Here is a 16,789-nt window from a genome sequence, read left to right as displayed (position 1 = left end):
CAGAGAGTTTTCCTTGGGGGAGTGACATCAGACGATACGTAGAGAGAAATCAGTAGTAGTTCATAGGGAAGAAGCAGGAATAGTGCTGGGAACAGGAGACCAGTTAGAGAGACTTTTGCTGTGGCCCAAGGAGGACATAATGAGGACCTGAACAAAGGCAGCGGCATTGAAACAATAGAAAACAGAATGTAAGGAAATCAATAGGACCTCTTTCCTCTTACATCCCTCATGGGTTCCTTCACTGAAGAATGTGGGTTTTTATAGTCCCTATAAAGGCATGTCTGCACCCATAAAACACAGGATCAGAAGTCCATAAATACATGCTCAGCAAGAATTCAGCCAGAGCCACAGCTCTTCTCATTTTACAGAGGCACCTCGAATTACAGAAAATAGTTCCGATTCATCCAGAGTTCAAGATCCAGCAAAGGTGAAGCAAGCGCGTACTGCTCTGGTCCAACTTCGGAGGGGAGAGCGAGCACGTGCACTTAGTTTGTAATTTATCAACAGCGTGTTACACAGCTTGTCCAAAGGTGTCCCCACCCAAGAACAAAGGGCCCCACGAGGGTGGACTGCAAGGTCTGTGGCCCACCCAATCTCTCCTGCACGTCCCTTCACTCTGGCTGCATGCCTGTCACTGTCGGCTTCTCAGGACTTGGCTAGGGGGGTCCTTTCTAGAACTGCAAGCATAGGACCCAGAATTTACACAATGCCTCATCCAAAGAGTCCTGTTTAATTAGTGGATAAAAATTAGTGCTATCCAAGTAGAAGGGTCTTAAAGTACTAACCTTCGAGGGGTGGAAAGTTGGCTTGCTTCAGAATTCTTGAAAAGTTCAGTGGTGTCCGCCCTTTTATAATTACTAAAACCTGAGACTGGGTGTGATGCTTCAGCACAGCACAGGGGTCTCTAACGGGTGTCATGTCTCTAACCTTACCCAAAAAGAAAAGAAAACATAGATTCAGTAACTCTCGTGATGATCAGAAAGCCAAGGCAGGAGCTAAAGAAAATGTTAAAGAAACAAGTATTTTTGAGAATGTGAATAGTGAGTGTGGAACTAGATTCTCAAAGGTGTTGTATTTATTTTAAAGAATCAGGAGGCTTAGCACTTGCTGAGGATTCTCCGGGCCTTGAACACGCCTGTGACGACTAGACAGCACCCAGTATTTATACTTCGGTGCCATTAAACGTGGGCCATCACGTTCCTCTGCACCAATTCCAGACACCATGGATGCCCTGCCATTGACTTTGTAGAGCTAATTTTAGTCTCAAACTTTCCATAGTTGCAGTTTGGTGCTGGCATCTGAAGGCCGAACAGGGCTCTGCATGTATTTCCACTTAAAATTTGAAATGTGTTAAAGCAGATGACCTCAACACGGTGACATTTGCTTCTTCTCTGTTGTCTGCATTCTAAAGCAGTTACAATTTCATAATCACCTAAAGTCCTAATGAAAACTTAATGTGTGTCTTCAGAGGCCCATTGTTCTTATCAGACATGAACACAGAAATCAGAAACTTCGTTGATTTTTCTTGGTTTTCCTTTAGATCTTTCATGGGTCTTATTCCTGTGTGGACCCGAGTTAGACAGCGCTGAACTAAAGGGATACCTGCTGTTTAATGGGCAGTGGCCAGAACTTGCAGGGGGAAGGAAAGAGGGGCTCGTGCTGGCGCGTGAATATAAACTCCAGGAGAGCACACATTGGGTGTAGCTGATTGGTAGCTGTGTCGTCACACTAAGCAGAACACATTACAGCATAGACACTCAAGAAATAATGTTGTGAATTGAATACATAAGTGCAAAAAATGAATGAGAGTGCATTCTTTGGCTGTAACTAGCAAAGGCAACAATAACTAACAACTCCAAAGTATTGTTGACTTACACAACAAAAACTTTCTCAAGTTATATATTAATGTCAGCCTGCAGGGGCTCAGTTCCTAAGGTTTTCTGCATTTCAGGATCTACTCCCATCCAGAGCAGACCATTCTCCTGGTGGAGGAGGACAGAAGAGGGGTCCAGTGGAAACGTGTTAGCTGGAACTCTCAGTCTTCCTCAGCACTGCTGCTTATATTTTACTGGCCAATAGCAGTCCCACGCCAGCCCTGATGGTGGGTTGGGGAAGTGAGCTCGGGCTCCAGAGAGGGAACTGTGGCCATGTGGGATGTGACCTGCCCACGGGAAAGGATCGTGAATGACGGAGGACGGTGGCACAATCTACCACAGAAAGAGATCATGAATTTTCAGAAATTGTAGTTTGTGGTTCTCCATCTTAACAGAATTGCCCTGTAGTTTATTCTATAAATACGATAAAGAAAATTCCATCTAAAATTAGTTTTTATATATTGAAGAAGTTTGTTGAAGACTTGCTTTATTTTATTTTACACAGGAGGTTCTGGGTTACAAATAGTATAACCCGACGTGAGGAAAAGTGGTGTCTAAATGAACGGTAGGACAGACGTGGGGATGGCAAAACGGGTCGTGTGTACTTTTCTCTCTCGTTCTTGTTGAAGCCAGGTGACTGCCATTTTGTTTCTCAAATTACATATTCGCATTTTTTTTTCAAATTCCAAAGCAGGAAATTTCTCTCTAAACTTAAGTTTTTTTAAACTAATATTCACCTAACTGTGGTGAGCTCTTGTGCCCTATTACTCCCTTTGGCCTTCAAAATGATTCTATGATTGTTATTACAGTTGCAGATGAGGAAAAGAAGTTTGCAGGACTTAGCCAAGCTCCACACTGAACATGATGTTAAGCTGAGGTGTCGACCCAGAGTCTGATCTCTCCGGCATTAAACATAATGTCTCTAACCTTCATTTTTATGCTCTTGCCCTCTTCCCCCATCTGTAAACTTGAAAGAATAAAGAGACAAACACATATATATGCACTCATAAAATGCATGCATTGAAAGGGCTGATCTAAAGTGGCACAGTCCATGCTGTCTTAGATAAGCGGGACCCCCGTAAGCCCACCGACGTTTAAGAAGCAGAGCGTGGAAACAGAACGATTGCTTGGAGCCCGATGTCGGTATATCTTGGAGTTCAGAATGGACCTGGGAGAAAATTAGAGAAAACACCAAGAGGACCTCGTATTCAATCCATAAAAGTTTTGTAGTACATGATTGTGAATTAACTACAGGCATATGAATTACATATTAAAGATATTTTTGTAAGAGCTAAATTTATAGGTAATCATTTCATTGGTTTTTGTTTTTTAAATTCTTTCTAGGAGCAGAATTGTAGATCAGGAGAACTCCCCGCCCCCAACAGTTATACGATGTATAGATATTGGAGCGTGATGTCTAGGGCATGTGGGAGCTAGGAGTCCCTGTATTCTTAAATAATACCTGATCACAGTTTATCGATTCATTTCACGCTTCACGTTTTGTTAATATCATAAAATGATTTCGTGACTAACTTTCCTTACATATAATTTTCACATCCGGCCTTGTCTTCACTCTTCCTTTGATATCCTTCCAAATTTAGATCAAATATAATGCCACCTCCTCCTGGAATTCCTAGTTCTCAGTGCTAGTCTGAGTGTTTTGGGGTTTTGGGGTGTTTGCCTAGACTTTCTCCAGTTAACCACCTCCCATTGTATGTCTTGGCTTCACAGAGCCAGACTCCTTAGGGGATTTTTCCTTACAGAGGAAAGCCTCACGTTAGTTTCTGTGTAACTTTGGAACATGCTGATAACCCCAGTTCCCATGGGTTGAAAATCTTGTGGTCTGCAGGTAGAAACTTACAAACACATACGGGATCCCCTGGGACCATTGGTATCTGCTTGTGGATTTGCTGATTGTAACCCTTTCTTCATTCCTTCTTGGTCTTTCCAAATTGTAGGGCCTTAAAGCTGCTGACAATGACCCCACAGCTCCACCGTATGACTCCCTGCTAGTCTTTGACTATGAAGGCAGCGGCTCCACGGCCGGGTCCTTGAGCTCCCTTAATTCCTCCAGTAGTGGCGGCGAGCAGGACTATGACTACCTGAACGACTGGGGGCCACGCTTCAAGAAACTCGCTGACATGTACGGTGGAGGTGATGACTGAACTTCAGGGTGAACTTGGTTTTTGGACAAGTACAAACAATTTCAACTGATATTCCCAAAAAGCATTCAGAAGCTAGGCTTTAACTTTGTAGTCTACTAGCACAGTGCTTGCTGGAGGCTTGGGCATAGGCTGCAAACCAATTTGGGCTCAGAGGGAATATCAGTGATCCAACACTGTTTGGAAAAACACTGAGCTCAGTTACACTTGAATTTTACAGTACAGAAGCACTGGGATTTTATGTGCCTTTTTGTACCTTTTTCAGATTGGAATTAGTTTTATGTTTAAGGCTTTAATGGTACTGATTTCTGAAATGATAAGTAAAAGACAAAATATTTTGTGGTGGGAGCAGTGAGTTAAACCATGATATGCTTCAACACGCTTTTGTTACATTGCATTTGCTTTTATTAAAATACAGAATTAAACAAACAAACAAAAACTCATGGAGCGATTTTATTATCTTGGGGGATGAGACCATGAGATTGGAAAATGTACATTACTTCTAGTTTTAGACTTTAGATTTTTTTTCACTAAAATCTTAAAACTTACGCAGCTGGTTGCAAATAAAGGGAGTTTTCATATCACCAATTTGTAGCAAAATTTGAATTTTTTCATATACTAGAATGTTAGACACATTTTGGTCTTAATCCACGTACACTTTTTTATTTACTGTATTTTTTTTCACTTCACTGTAAAAATGGTATGTGTACATAATGTTTTATTGGCATAGTCTATGGAGAAGTGCAGAAACTTCAGAACATGTGTATGTATTATTTGGACAATGGATTCAGGTTTTTTGCATGTTTATATCTTTCGTTATGGATAAAGTATTTACAAACAAAGTGACATTTGATTCAATTGTTGAGCTGTAGTTAGAATACTCAATTTTTAATTTTTTTAATTTTTTTTTATTTTTTATTTTTGTTTTTGTTTGGGGAGGGAGAAAAGTTCTTAGCACAAATGTTTTACATAATTTGTACCAAAAAACAAAAAAAAAAAGGAAGGAAAGGGGTGGCCTGACACAGGTGGCACTACTGTGTGTTTCTAAAAAAAATGAAAAAAAAAAGCTTTTAAACTGGAGAGACTTCTGACAACAGCTTTGCCTCTGTATTGTGTACCAGAATATAAATGAACACCCCAGCGTTCTGAATAAAATGCTAATTTTGGATCTGGTGACTGGTTTGAACTTTTTTTCTACTTGAACTGCTTTGAATGTTGCAAAACTCCTGAGCACGGGAGTTTCATTGAGAATACAGTACTGTTGGTTCCATTGTCTGTTTGTCGTTCGCTCTCGCACTATTCCCCATCGAACCGTGAGCATGGCAGCCGTGTCCAATGAGCCTCGGAGAGAACCACCGTGGGTCTTCTCATTCTTACAGACGACACACGTCGAGTGGCGCCGGAGAGACTGCGCTGGCGGTGACAAGCCAACCACATCCTTAACTTTAGTGGGCTTTGTGTGGTTCCTAATATCACTCATGCCTTGATTCCCTTCTGCTCAAGCTTACGGTCACACTCACCCTAACGGGCCTTTCTCCTTAGCACAGCAGCAAAAGGAAAGCCTCAGTAAAAAGTTACAGGACTGGCCCTGGACACTGCAGTGGACATCTGGAATTCTCAGGCAATTCATTGAAGCCATTGTTTTATGTACTTAATGAAATATATACTTGGGTTTGACTGACATCTGTTCATTGGCTTGACCGTTTTTTCCAGCTTTATCGAGGTATAATTGATAAATAAAATTGTATATAAGATGTGCAATGTGATTTGATGTATCTATACATGATGAACTAATTTCCACAGTCAAGTTAAGACACCCATCCCCTCACATAGTCACCTCTGTGTGTGCGTGTGTGTAGTTAGTTGTGTGGTGACGACATCTAAGCTCCACTCTCTGAGCAAATGTCAAGTGTATAAAGTAGTATTAGCCTGGTGGATAGTCACAGAGGGCGAAAAGTGAGATGATCTTACTAAAGATTGTGAAATTGTTTATGTGTCTTAATACGATTCACAAGTGAATTTTAAGAGACTTGAAGGAATTCTCAGTATATTTTTCTATTTGCTTCATGACCATCGTTATACCGTATATCCTCATACTGGGCAGTTTAAAAAGCATTTATAAAACATACCTCCTCTAATTAACTCCAGGGTGTTTGCGTGAGTTTTCTAATAATTAAATGCCGGAGCTTGCCTCTAGGAATTTACATGATGAAACCACAAATTTGCTCATTGAAATAGTCTTTTTCTGAAATGTATTCTTAGACTATGCCTCTGTGTTCCTGTGCACCCAGCTGACAACTGAACCACGTTTTTAAACTCAGCCATCGCAACACTTAGAATTTCATTGTTTAGGTCAACAAACATTCCGATAATTTTCTTGTAGTTGAGGTACAGAGACTATATCTAATATATGTATGAACTATAAGCATTAATAATAAGCGTCCTACATATAATCAGTAAATTTAAACATTAACATTTTTCAAAACTTAACTTTTTTTTTGCAGAAGTAATACAGGACTACTTCCTTAGTAAAAACACTTTTCAAAAAAACCCAGGAAACTAATAAAAAGTGGAAGCCCCCTGCCCTGCTATTGGAGGAACTTCTGTTAGCTGTTTGATGTGTAATTTCTAGTCTTTTTTTAATCAGCATTTTTACACGCACATTTCTATAAAGATTTTGTTTTGTTTTCATGAAAATGAGATTGCATATGATATATTTTCTGTAACTTGCCTTTTCCACTAAGCCTGTACCTTGGATATTGTTCCATATTAATGTAAATATATATACCTCATTTTAATTGCCACATAGTATTCCTTAATGTGGACTTATAATTAATTTAACCATTTCCTAGGTAATATGTTGTTTCCAGTTTTTTTCACTACTTGAAACAATGCAACAACAGTTAATATCCATGTCTCTGCATTTCTCTAAATGTGAAGGTTTTGGAGATGGGATTGCTGGAGTGAAGAATGTGGAGGGAACTTAATTAAGTATGGCTGAAATTACAATGTTTTCATGTTACTTCTCAAAGTGCCGTTTAGCTAGAAGATGAGGCTTTTCTAAAAGCCTGCAACTTCCTCCTTTGGCGAAAGGATCTTATGCAGCTCAAAATAGTAACCACAAAATGTAAGACAATCTAGGCAATGCCTTACTTGTTTTTTTTCCTTTGGAAGTTAGCCTGTGAGTTAGGCCACAGTGCTAGTTTTAAGTACTCTGTGAAATGACTGTAACCATGTGATAAAATAAAACCTTGCAAACTATTTACGAGTGTGGTTTATGGATCCCATCCAGAAACATGTTTTCCCAGCTTATTCCTAGTTATTTCTATCTCTTCTGCAACGTTACCAATAAAACAATATGCCCACAGAGTGCTAGATCTCCGTGAAATGGGTCATTTTCCATGATAAATGTATGTGCATCTTAAACTTTGAGATGTAGCCAAACTGCCCTAATTAAAGACCGCACCAGCTGACACTCCCATCAACACTACACAGAATCGATAGACCCTCAGCCTCCATATTGGACATTACACGTATTTAAATGTTTTGCCAAATGATGGGCAAGAAAAGACACCTCATGTTAATTAGGGCTTTCCTGATTGCTAATTAGATGGGCTGGTGATTTTTTTTCATGTTTATTAGCCATTTGTGTTTCTTTAAATTGTCTATTTTAGTTTCCCTATTGAATTACTTGGCTTTTCCAATTAAATTACTAAAATCTCATTATTTGCATTTTTTCCTAATTCTTTGCTTATCTTGTGAATTTGCCAATGGTGGTGTCTTACTAAAATTTTTGTTCGAAGTGGTTTATTTACTCAGTATTTTCAACTCCACATTTTTGAGGTTTTCCCACCTGTAAATAATAAAATTATTATCCTATATTTTTCCTGTTCTTTTATTGTTTTGCGTTTATGTAGCTCTTTAATTCACCTGGAAATTATTTTGTATGAGGTAGAAATCTAACTTTTACAGATCTCTAGATACATGGTCTATTTTCCAAATACCACTTGTTTAAAAAGTTCAAACCTAACACAATCATGTAAAATGCCACATAAATCATATATACAATTCCCATATAAATCTGTTTGTTTCTAGATCATTTATTCTATTCCTTCGATTTTTATTTAATTCCTTCACAATATTAGACTGTTATACTAGAATATCAGTTCTGACAAGCCGTTCCACACACTGTTCTTTCCTTCTAATCAAAAATTTTTATATTCTTTTGCAAAATTCTATTTTGTGCATAAATTTTAGAAACATCAAGTTTCATAACAAATTTTCCTGAGTTTAAAAAGTTAAAAGTTTCACCTGTTCTATCACCCAATACTATAATCCCTCACTTTCAAGTACATGCGTAACCTTCATTGAGCCTCATTGAATATCTCATTTATTACACTGTTCAATAATTTTCATTGTTACTATGAGGGGGACCTCCTTTCCACATCATTTTTGAATTCTTTTTTACGGCTGTACTGAAAATTTAGCCACCTTTATGTATTTATTTCATTTCTAGTTGTTTATTTTATTCTTATATTCTAATAGCTTTTTGGTGATTCTCTTGTACGAGTATTTTGCTGACAGCACATAATCGTGACAGCAAATAATTACAGCTTTTTGTTTATTTGGTTTCCAAGTTAATACTTAGTTTCTTTTTCGTATGTTTAGTAATAATGTGGATCAAGCATTTTAGTGTTTCTTGCCATGGTAGAAACATTTGGTATATTTCAACATTATATATACAACATTTACCATAATTGTAGATATATTTCATGGTATATCCAGCTCACTTTGAGATATGATGAATATACATGTTGCATTTTTTTAAAATGCATTTCCTTCATCTACAGAGATGATGATATATACTAACCCATTAGTGAGTAAAGTATGCCATTAGGTTTGCTACAATTGAATACAACTTTTTGTAATAAACCACCCTTGGTCATAATGTTATTTTAATAGGCATCTGATATGTTTGATTTGTTGCTATTTTACTGAGGGGGTTAAAATTCTATGTGTTTTCATGTTCTTTTCTGTTTTTTTTCACTATTCTTTTCAATTTTAGTCCGAGATTTATACTGGCCTCAATAAAACATTAAGAAAACTGACTTTTTTGTGTGCTGTGGAATTGCTTATATAAAATGGGATTATCTATTCATAAAAAGTTGTTAGACTTCTATAATTTTACTATTGGAGGCACAGGGGGGTATGTTATTCCCAGTAGGAATTAGCTTACTGAGCCATTACACCCCTTTTGACCAACTTTCACAGTTTACATCTTCTTGAAAAAATTAGTCCTAGAAAGTAGCATGTAGTATTTAAAAAATATGTCTTATGTTGTTTTCTCCTTTTACTTCATTTCCTCTTCAGCAGAGTAGTTTAATGTGTCTATTTATTGTTCTATTAAAAGAACTAGGGTTCTGATTTACTGACCGAGCACAGTGATTTTCAGCCGGTGTGCTGCGGCCCACTGGTGCGCCACAGGAATTTGTAAAACATGCAGTACCTGACTATTTAGTCAGGGGCACTGACCTCTCTTCCCTTAGACTATCAAATAAAAAAATGACAACAGCCAGCACAACAATAGCCCTCTGGTAAGAATGAATCAAAAGTATACCTATTTCTTTCGGCACATAGGCAAACAATATATTTTTCGGTGTGCCTCAGCATTTTAGTAATTAGTTTATGTGTGCCATGAGATGAAAAAGGTTGAAAATCACTAATTTGGCATATTTATTCCCTTGATTATAGGGTTCACATTTTTCTAAACCTGTTACTTTTACTTCTTAAATACCTAGTGTTTCTTTTCAGCTGATCAGTTTCTGAGAGAGATTTATAAACATTTCCCAGTAGCTTTTGGGTTTGTGGATTTCCAGGCCATGTTGATAGAGGCTTAAAACTGTTCTATCCTCTAGTTTGGATTGTCAAGTAGCTTTTATCAATGGAAAGTGTCTTGCTTGGCAACCATCAAAGCTTTGGGCTCTAAATTCCATTTTGTCTGATACTACTATTTAGGTCACAATACCTGTATTATTATTATTATTTGGGGGGAGGTAGTGGGTTAGCACTTCCCTGATACAGTTTGGTCCCTCTCTTTATTTTTAAAATTTTATTTTAACATCTTTGTAAACAACATAAATTTAAACTTTTTATTTCACCGTCATTTTCAAACAGGTACTACAACACGAGATTGGCCAAAACATCAGTCTTGATAATGATCTGGTTTTTGCAATTCACTGTCTTCACAATCAGTAGCCTCCAATCATGTATTTCTAGAGGTGACCTCAGCGTACCGGGGATGTGAGGAGACACTCCCGCTGATGGTTCACTCGCTCTTCAGGGTAACTTCAGGCCACCAGCCCGTGACTTGAGCTCAATAGCAATAAAGGCATTAACAAGTTGTCTTTTTTGTCCCTCCTTTTTACCTGGTAGTTTTATATTTGTTCACTTAAAATCCACTGTAGTTTTCCCTCATTGGGAGAATAAAAGTATTTTCATATTCAAAGGAAAAACTGGAAGATCTATAAGATTCGTACTATCCTGAACTGTCATTTTTTTGACTCATATGAGATGATTGATGATACAAATGTGAAAAACCTGATGGTCACGTTACTACCATGTGCTCACCAAGAACAAAGGAACAAAAACCACCCTTCCTGGACAAATAACAGCTGGTTGACTCCCTTGAAGAAGGCATTTTCGGGGGAAAGCAGCAAAACCATTTCTCTCTTTTTCCTGATGCAGCAAATTCAATGTTTCTGTAGATATGATGTGCTTTTTGATTATCACAGCTGTAAAGGTGGTAATAAAAGTTCACATACCATTTTTTTTTCCGTTTGTTAGCCAGTCTAGTTAAACGACCAGTAGGTAGGAAAAGAAATGATGCTGCAGCAGCTAAAATGAATTTGGGGGAGATTAGTTGCAAACTCAGCCCTGTCTGGTGTGGCTCAGTGAACTGGGTGCCAGCCTGCGAACCAAAGGTTACCGGTTCAATTCTCAGTTAGGACACCTGGCTGGGTTTTGGGCCAGGTCCCCAGGAGGGGCACACGAGAGGCAACCACACATTCATGTTCCTCTCTTTCTCCTTCCCTAACCCTCTCTCTAAAAATAAAATCTTAAAAAAAAAATTCAGATTTCCTTCATTTCTCTTACAATAAATGGTTGTGCTGACTATAGGGACAATTAAAAAATTGAGACTATATTTACTCTTTATAAATGTTTTAACAAAACATAAGTTTACATAAGTATTAGGATACTGATTTGAAGTTTCTACTCTTAGATGTAGGGTGAGGAGAGGGTGGAGCAGACCTCCTGAAACACTTCTGTGACTCAGAAATGTGATGGTGGACAGATATTTGAGTGGAATCCTATTACTCTAATACGTATTTACAATATTGGATTCATTTATTCAGTGTTTAAGTCTGAACATGTTGACATGTTTTTAAATAATTTTTAAAAGTACTTATATGTTCAGGAATTCCTGGTGAATTTAATTACTAAGTGGATGCCAGTCAGGATCTACATTAATTTGTTTCCTGACCTTTCCCTGCAACTAACATACTTGAATAAGTAACCTCAAGTTTAAGAATGTCAGCCTTATCTTGTATGTTAATACATAAACATTTATCAGTAATAGTTTATTTTTTCAGTTTCTATTTTGTGGGAGAGATAGTTTGCATAGTACAATTTAGAGTTTGCTGGGGTTTTTTCCTAATAGAGTTTTTGATTGTGTATGGTTAAGACATTCATTGTACTAACATTTGGGGTCAGAGGGGAAATATGACCGTTGAATGAGAATATTTTCTAATTTAGTTTATTTTATCTTATTGGCTTCTATCTTTTGGGGGACTGATTGAAACTGTATTTTAATAATGTTTTCTTGTTCCATTAGATTCTTTTTATCTTCCTGTTTTAACTCCATCTTGAACTTTCGGTAACAATAAAGGCATCAACAATCACAAAGAAAATTCTTTTCTCCGCCCCACGGTTTCCTCCTCTTTCTACACGTGGCTCCCATCACTGCCCTAGGATCTCTGCACTTTGGGAGAAATACAAACTGAACCGATGCCCTATTTTCCCAGGTCCCACATGAGCATTAGAAATTGAAGTTGACTTCTGTTGTGTCTGGAGAAAACATGGCCCTAAAGCTTGTACTGAACTCAAACTGTCGCCAGGTTCAAGGAAACCCATACACACATGTGCATTCAACAACATGGTACATTTCAATAATACTAATTCCTTCTGTGCATAGACACTGTTCGGTTCCCTTGGCTATTAGCTCATTTAATCCATACAGTTAATTACCCTATTTCATCGCTTTTCCTCATCTCTAATAGGCGTCATTTCCCCCGCAATTTCACAATTCTAAGATGGAGAAGCACCAAACAATCGAGTGAGTGCCAGCCTGGTGGCAGGGTGCTGCCGTTGCATGAAAATGTCACCTTGCTGCTTTTTGGTAACAGTAGAGTACTAACATCAGAATGCCTTTGAGTCTAGGAAATATGTATTAAGGTATATAAGGTCGCTTCTATTTTCCCAAGTTTCTTTAGATGGAGAAACCATAGCAGAAGTTATGTGGCTTATCCCCTGACACTCAGCTAGTAAGTGGCGAAGCCCAGATTTAAGCCCACACTTATCTCTATCACTTGGCTGTAACAGGCACCCAGGGAAGAACGGCAGGGCTAAGTGAACCGTGGAAACACTTTCATTTATGTTAGGTTGCACCATATAGGATTGCCAGTGTTGGGCGTCAGGGCAGTCAGATATTTCATTTACTTAAGTTACAATTTTAAGTTATTTCAACCTACATTTAAACAATAAATCATATATTTTACAAGGAAACATACAGACCCTGTGATACACTGAGTACATTAGTGAGGATGCATGTGGCGTGGGAGGAGGAATCAGAGGCTCTAAGATGAGAGGAAAAAAATTTTTTTTTAATTTAACAGTTTCTTATATTCACTAAGTCCTTTCTTCTCCCGCTCCCACCAAGACTGGTACATTCCTAGCATTCTTTTCCATCCCATCTCCCCAGCCGCAATAAGACAGCTGCTGTGTTCTGTTAACCCTGGGCCTAGAAAGCTGCTCGAAGAAAGCGTCCACTATCAGACGCTGTCAACCATCTCTCTCATTCCTGCAAGCAGTGAGCCCCGCCTGCCATCTCTGGCCCAGACGTTTCATTTTCTTGTTGTAAGCTGAACAATTTAGGAAATCAAAGTAACGTTTCCAGGCTCTGGGGAAACATTTAGCCTGCTAGCAGAAACTCATATATTCTTTTCCACTAAGAAAGATGAATCTTTCATTCTGTTTCTTTATCCAACACAGTTGGTTTGTTTTTTCAATATGCTGACTTTTGGCTCACCAGGGCATTGCAAGGACCTCCAATGCCTGGAGGGGAAACTCGGCCTGACCAGAAGGCACCGACTGGCGCGATCCCTCCTGCATTCAGATCCTGCTCCTGCTCTTTAATGGTTGAGTAACTTTTGAAAATTTCTTTGGTCTCTCGGTGTCCTTGTCTATCAAATAAGGTTCATGCCACATGGCTGTTGAGGAGAATGCCTGTGACCTGGAACACAATAAACACATCTTAAATGTTAGCTGTTGTTATTGAGACACAGTCATATTTATCTGCACACCCTTGTCCTTCCATACAGGCATCTCTCAGAAATTTGGCAGGTTTCTTCCAGACCGCTGCAATAAAGCAAATATGGCAATAAAGTAAGTTACAATCTTTTTGCTGGTGGAGGGTCTTGCCTTCATTTTGTAAAAAAAAAAACACAAAAAAACCCAGCTGTGGAGCACAATAAAGCGCAGTGCAATAAAATGAGGTGTGCCTGTAATTTAGAGAAGAAAAATACATTTTCACTCTCCAAAAGCTTTTTCACTTGAATTTTCAGTGCAATCTCTTATTTTTTCAAATACGATTGACAAGATTCAGTTGGAAATTTCATAAAAACTTTACAATTCTATAATACACATTTTTGCCCTTTCGATGTATCTCTTACTTTGATAAGAGATTTTTATTTCACCTCTTTAAGTTGAAGAAAATATTAGTGTTAATTTTCTGCGTTTTATGTCTGAACCTCTTACAATGATTAAAAGCACTATTAAATATGTTTTATATAAGATATTGACCCTGAATAGTAAAGTTCATTGAAGTAAAATAGGTGAGATTCCAGGTCACAATGACAAGAAAGCTTCAATACCTGTCGACTTTGCTTCCTTAAATCCCCAGCTCTGGAAGAACATCCAAGTATATCCAGAAAAGACAGAACTATAGAAATTCTAGAAGTTGACTAAATTGCCTGGAAATGATAGGTCTTAGAGAGATCAAACTTTATTACTGTGGAGATTTTCCTTGTGGACTTGGGCATGAAAAAATGCAGACTTAATAACTCAGCTATGTGAGCAGAATCATCCATTTTTAGGTTGGCTCACCTAATTCTAAATCCACTTTCTAATATTTCCCTTCGAATAGTACCCTTCCTCTTAAACTCTTTGACCAAATGCATAGGAGTCTTTCAAAAATTAGGTCATCATGCAATATTAAACTTTAATAGCAGGATGTACAGGGGCTTAGAAGCAAATATATCAAATTGCTTTATGTTAATCATGATTACATTTTTACAAGAACTTAATGCCAGTGTCACCCAGTTTATTAAATCACACAGCACATCTGAAGAATGTCAAATGAGATCATTGATGTCAAGATATTTTATAAACTGTAAAGGGTTGTATAAATGTTAGGTTTCAAATATTAAATTGATAAGTTGGAAAGCTGAATGGCATATCTATCAATAGGAAGATACTACTTAGATTGAAGGCTCAGATATGTGTCTTTCTTGGTACTGAGAGCCGGGACTTAGCTCTGCAGAATGGATGACTCAACCCAGAGAAACCAGACAGGGGCAAAGCTATTAGTTTTTCTTTCTGTTTGCTTGATTTTCATCTTCTCAAATAGTTTGTTGTAATGGTGACTTAATGGAGGGATAAAATGATCAAATAAAGTGACAAAACAATTCCCTTCCCTGACAGATACTGTCTTTTATTGTTTCTACATGTTAAGTTGATTCTCCTTTGTTGAACCACAGTTCTAATTGGCCTATACTAGTCTCTAGGAAAAATGCAGTATGAAAATAAACCCTGGCGACCCTGAAGAATGGAGGACCACAATCTGAGGCAAGAAGACTGTAGTCACTTACTAGTCTCAGGGTGGAAAAAAGCGTGGCTACTCAGATGAGCATTAAATAAAACTATTCCCCAAACTAAATATAAGAATATCAAACAGATAGCACGTGTTCTTTTAATAAGGAAATACAGCCGGGTAGTTAGAGAGACTTGATGAAGGATGGTGGCTTTATTGGCCAGTGTTTTCCAGACTCACTTGCACATTAGAATCCCAGGGGGTCTTTATAAATACTGATGCCTGGCTCCCACTCCAAAATAGCAAGGCCACAGTCTGAGCAAATGAACCTGCCATGAGTCACCCAGACAAAGAACCTGTCCGGGTTTGCCTGAAAGCATTTTTAGGACCCACCTGACTGAGAAAATTGGTAATCCTATGGAACAACACTAGGATCATGTCTCAGGATAGGTTTCAAGGAAGCAGATTCTAAGATGATTGGCAGGCAGAAAGTTTATCAGGGAAGGCTTTTGGAATTGTTGCTTAGGGAGGGTTAGTGAAAGAAGCCAGATTAGGCAGAAGGAGATGGGCTGCCATGCAGCTTCAATGAAGACCTCAGCTGACATCTCAGTCTGCTGCAAAGCTCCGATGGTCCTTCCGGTTGTGTCGGACTGTGAGGGTGCCGCACACCCAGGCAGGCCCGTGTGGACTAGTCACTGGATACATGGCACCCTATTAAGTATTGTGGTTCTGGGTGAGTGGACCCTGTGTATTGGAGGCAATCTGGGGAGGGGCCTGTCAGGAGGGCCATCTGCCAACAGCACTTCCAACAACGGGGGAAGAGCATTCTCCAGTTCTCAGGACGATTCTGGTAGGCACATCGCAGTGAATGCTTAATTTTTTAACTTTGGTAACAACCGTTTTATGAAGAAAACATAGGGAAACTCAGTAGCCCTAATGTACAGCCAAACTGGGAGGAGAGGGAGTCCAAGAAATAAAGGGCTCGAGAGGCGCAGGGTGCATTCCAGAGCATGCAAGATGGAGAGAAAGGTCTTCTGACCCAGAAGATCCACAAACGTTCTCCTGGCAAATGGAGAGAAGTTCGTCGTGTCAACCTCTAGGGATATATTTCTATAATTTCAAGGAATCTCTTCTAATTAGATTGTGTTATAAAAAATATCTGGAGTAATATAGTATAATTTGTTAAAGTGAAGACGTGTAGCAGAGAATTAATTCCTACTTAATAAACATAAGTAGCATCTCCTAAAAAATTTTAATATTCATCTCAAGGCTTTGAAAAAATGTTTTCAGTGGGAAGAAGATAACCTAAAGATAGAGTCGTCTTATTCTTCTAACTTTTTATCACCTTAAGCGTGTTGGTGTCAGATATAAGAATTATTTATTGTAAAATTGATTAAGATGCATTAGAGCAAACATGGCCTACAAATATTGATTGTACAGTCAAGTTATATATCCAATAGAATACCACGTGTGCCTTTCAAAGTGTATGCCTGTATTTTTAAAAAGGTAAAAAAACAATTTACTGGTGTCTTCAAAACTAAATGCAAGCTGTAATTCTCCATTTACAGCAGATGATTTTTCCCTTTGACTATCTGGGTTATATATTT

The 16,789-nt window shown here is 38.3% G+C and overlaps 1 protein-coding gene across 1 annotated transcript in view; it reads left to right on the top strand.

Moving 5' to 3' along the window:
- CDH2 (cadherin 2) overlaps positions 1-5,204 on the top strand; it is a 206,607-nt gene extending 201,403 nt beyond the window's left edge. The window contains exon 16 of the mRNA XM_053913141.1: positions 3,833-5,204. Within this exon, the coding sequence (XP_053769116.1) occupies positions 3,833-4,039 (207 nt within the window). The 3' untranslated portion in view covers positions 4,040-5,204. The remainder of the gene's footprint in view (positions 1-3,832) is intronic.
- The last annotated feature ends 11,585 nt before the right edge of the window (positions 5,205-16,789 follow it).

Source organism: Desmodus rotundus, chromosome 10 (genome assembly GCF_022682495.2).
Source record: "Desmodus rotundus isolate HL8 chromosome 10, HLdesRot8A.1, whole genome shotgun sequence".
Classification (NCBI taxonomy): Eukaryota; Metazoa; Chordata; class Mammalia; order Chiroptera; family Phyllostomidae; genus Desmodus; species Desmodus rotundus.
This window is presented reverse-complemented; position numbering and strand designations above follow the sequence as displayed.